At 31.3% G+C, this 4,198-nt stretch overlaps 1 protein-coding gene across 2 annotated transcripts in view; it reads left to right on the top strand.

Annotated features, from left to right (window-relative positions):
* The first annotated feature begins 806 nt into the window (after window positions 1–806).
* Window positions 807–4,198, top strand: part of Txl (Thioredoxin-like) — a 26,315-nt gene continuing 22,923 nt past the window's right edge. For both annotated transcript variants that reach the window (XM_018517403.1, XM_018517402.1), the window contains exons 1-2: window positions 807–1,061; window positions 2,241–2,520. In XM_018517403.1, coding sequence (XP_018372905.1) covers window positions 964–1,061; window positions 2,241–2,520 — 378 coding nt within the window. In that variant the 5' untranslated portion in view covers window positions 807–963. The remainder of the gene's footprint in view (window positions 1,062–2,240; window positions 2,521–4,198) is intronic.

Raw genomic sequence — 4,198 nt, 5'->3', positions numbered from 1 at the left:
AATTGACCAATCACAGTCGATTATTCTTCTCACATTCGACTGTGATTGGTCAATTTCTTACTCTTACTTCTTACTCCGTGTATTGTAGACGAGCCTTAAGACGGTCTTGAAATAAGAATCGACTATGAATACCAGCCCTGGGGATCGATTCTGTATCTTGAAACGAGGTGAAAATTACAAAAGTGAGCGAATTTACTAGAATACTGATCATTTCATTGATCAGCACCTAGTTTTTTTGCTCATTTTGCTCAAAATTTGCTCATTTTTGTAATTTTCACCTTGTTTAAAGATACAGGGGCTCTATTCTTGAAAAGAAACGTATACGAAAGTCTAGGGAAATATTATAATATACGTAACGTATACTGTAGCATTTTCCTAGAATTTCGTATATTTTCTTTTCAAGAATAGAGCCCCAGGCCCGTATTCAAAACGCGCTTACAACGATGTAGCACGCTAACATACTATACTTTACGTCACGCATATTATAGAATTTCAGAGATAGTAAAAGTGCGCTTTTATCGATAAAAGCGCGTTCTGAATACGGGCCACAGAATCGACCCCCTGTTCGCGTTGCATGAAATCCCCAAATATTTTTGCACTTAAAATGAGATAGATACATATTTTGCCTTAAAAAGAGAGAAAACGAAGATATCGAGTGCCAAAAATGCAAGCAACGCGAACAGATCTATTAACGATTTTTGTTAAAGCGATATTATGGCAAAAATTTACTAACAAAAATGGCGATTTTGGCTACGAGAGCTTCATAGGTGGCGATAATAGCCCAGAGTCATCTGACAACCCTTTGTACATGTAAACTGCCAGTCATTCTTGAGGAATTTTATATCTCGATAATCTCGATTAGTTTTGTGCAGTGGGTCGCAGTGGGTCGTAGTGGGCATAGTGGATAGGGAAGTTAGTGTGGTGAATTTAATGTAATCGAATTACACACAATTAATCAAAATAATGGGAGCGGTACGAATAATAAACGACGATCGTCATTTCAACGGCGAGTTGGCAAATGCAGGACAAAAACTCGTCGTCGTAGATTTTACAGCAAGTTGGTAAGCATCTTTTAGGTTATACTCCCATTAATGTCCGTTAATTCGACTATATTACAGCGTTCTGGAATTTTTAACATGTATCTACACATGTTCTTGATCATTACACGCTTTTGTATTGATCTGTGCATTTCTTCGAGAGAATACAACCAATATTTTCTCATCCAACCTCGATGAAAGATTCGTCGTCAAAATTAGAATGTGAATTGTTGAAAGTAAGAATTTAATCTTCCGTTAAATGAGAAGTTTGTCGATGTCCAAAGAATGCGATAATAGGAGTCCCTTTGCATTCCTTTTTTGTTCTTAACAAAAATATAGTCGCGAAATCGTGAGATAAATTTGTTTACCTATGTTTTTATTTTTTTTTTCTTTATGGCTGTCCTACAATGTGCTTTTTGTTTCCTGTTCCTTGCTGTTTGTCTCTTGCCTTTTTGATCAAGAAGGCAAAAGACAAACAGCAAGAAGCAGGAAACAAAAAGTATATTGTAGAACAACTATTATCTCTGAATCTACGAACCATCTGTTCTATATTTTTTTGTCGCATGTGCTTGACTACCTTGTTTTTTTTTCTAAAAATAAGCTTATATATATATTTTATAATACCATTTGAATTTTAATTGTGATTTGAAAAGAATCAGTTTTTTGACTGCTCGTAACTTTTGATGGAATTATAATTTTTTAAAACCAAACGACTAATTTATAGTCTATTTTAATTCCTTCATTTCCAAAGGGATTAAAATAAAAATTTTTTTAATCAGAATCTTGCTTCCCGAAGAAAGACTAGAGGGGTCAAAAAGTATGATTTGTCAGAATCTTACTCTCATCTTAATCTTATTCTTTGCAATAATTTTTCTTTATTTCATCTACTTCAAATCTAGAAAGGATATATATATATATATATATACACACACACACACACACACACACACTTTAAAACATGTGTAAAACATGATTTTATCAACTCTGATTTTAGAGAAGTATATTAATACATTATAATTTCATATAACTTATGGAGTTTTCCAAGAGACACAAAATAATATAGTGATTCTTTCATCTTTATTTAATAGTGGCAAACAATAAGGATGTAATGATTTATTGTGTTATACTGGATAGTATGTTTGTACTACAGAACAAAAATCATGGTTTACACTAACGTGTCTTGCCTGGTTTTGTACTGCGCAGGTGTGGGCCCTGTCAGAGAATCGCCCCAATATTCGAGCAACTGTCCCTCAAGTATCCCAAGGCGGTGTTCCTGAAGGTGGATGTGGACAAATGTGCGGATACCGCCTCGATGCAGGATGTCAGTGCGATGCCCACTTTTATCTTTTACCGCAGACGTACGAGACTGGGCCACTGCCAAGGCGCAGATCCGGTGGGATTGGAATCCAAGATCCAGCAGTTTTACGGCAGCGGTGATGCCGATGACGCGGACGACTCGGTCGCAGATTCCCTACCCGGCCATGTACGAAACACTGAAAATGCCTACTACCATATCTTCGGAATGATTTTACTCGCTGTGGTTTTGTTTTACTGGAATAAGTACCAATGAAAAGCTTGCCGCTGGTTGCTGTTTAACGTTAACCGATTCGTAACAGACGGAATTTTCTATGGAAATTAATTCGATTACTTCAGTTTAGTTTAAATTTGACGTCAGTTGCGTAGTTCCATAATTATATTTTTCTTAATAAATTATATGGTAAACGAAATTTTTTAAAATTTACACTTTTAAAATTTTGTTGCGCGCTGGAAAGAGAAAATCTTAACTTAAAATTTTTATTAAGTCCTATTAGACATTTTTTTGATTTTAACATTATGACAACAATTATTTCATTGATTGTCTATTTTGTGTGAAGGAATGATCTTGCGTTGTAAAGTTTATTGTAAAGTTTCTTCTTAATCATCATCCTCTTTTATTTTAATAGCATATGCATAGAACACAAGAACGTTATGGATTTATCTTCCAAAAATTCTCTTCATTTTGATCACATAGCAGCATAACAGAATACATTACTTTGTAAGCATTCAATTGATTCACAAAAGGAATATAATATAATAGGAGACTTCACAATATAGACATTCAATTTTATTGTCTAGAATTGGCATAAACAGATTTTCTTAAGACAGAAAAGACTTTTAAAAAAAATTGAGTTTACACATATATATGCATTATTTTTATGGAAAATTTTTCATGTACCTCTAGTTTTATTAAAAGAAAATTAATAAAATAAAAAATTCTATGCAATAATGGAAACTATTTTATTAATTGAATGATGTTAAATTACATTTTCTTATAGTTTAATAAAGAGACCGTTGAATGAGCGTTAAAGTTTTACTTATGCAAATATCAAAGTATCACCTTTGTGAAATTATTAACACAGAAAACATTTCAAATATGTTGATGAACATCAACAGATCTTGGTATGATGTTTAGTATTCACGCGCGTAAAATTTATATAAAAATTTTATGTAACTTCAAGACTTTTTACTTCTAGTTTAGTAATTCTTTCTCTTTTAATTTAATTATAAAATATTGTCAATGTATATCTGAAAAAAATATATATATATATTGTATTAGAAATAATACAACTTTGATACTTGCATGCGTGTTGGTGATTTAATGACCTTTATCTGTAGATATAATCCTATCTAGCACGGTAATTACAAATAAATCTCTTAATTTAATATATGAACGAATAAAGAAAAATCGATAAGCTAGAGATTAACATTAATTATTGTATTCTGCAACAGGCGTGTAAATATCAATTTACTAAGACTTGTATTTTTTATTGAAAAATCTGCACTAAATTAAAAGTGTGAGATACTCGAACAAAAAATATTTAAAAAAATTTTTATAGTTTAAGAAATTATATATATATATATATTATATATATATATACATAGAAAAAAGAATATATATCACGCGCGCGCGCGCGCATATAAAATGTACAACCCAGTTTATATTTACATTAAATTAGACAAGATACTTAAACAAATTTAGATAATTTTTGATATTATCAAAAAATAATTTTAAATAAAATCGATTGAGAAAAAAAACATAAGATTATGGTTTGAATATTAAAATTAAATTAGACAAGCAAGATACTTACACAAATTTAGATATTTTTTATATTAGTATTTTT

This window comes from Trachymyrmex cornetzi, unplaced genomic scaffold, assembly GCF_001594075.2.
Source record: "Trachymyrmex cornetzi isolate Tcor2-1 unplaced genomic scaffold, Tcor1.1 scaffold682, whole genome shotgun sequence".
NCBI classification, from domain to species: Eukaryota; Metazoa; Arthropoda; class Insecta; order Hymenoptera; family Formicidae; genus Trachymyrmex; species Trachymyrmex cornetzi.
The sequence above is the reverse complement of the archived record's forward strand: the minus strand, read 5'-3'. Positions and strand labels throughout refer to the sequence as shown.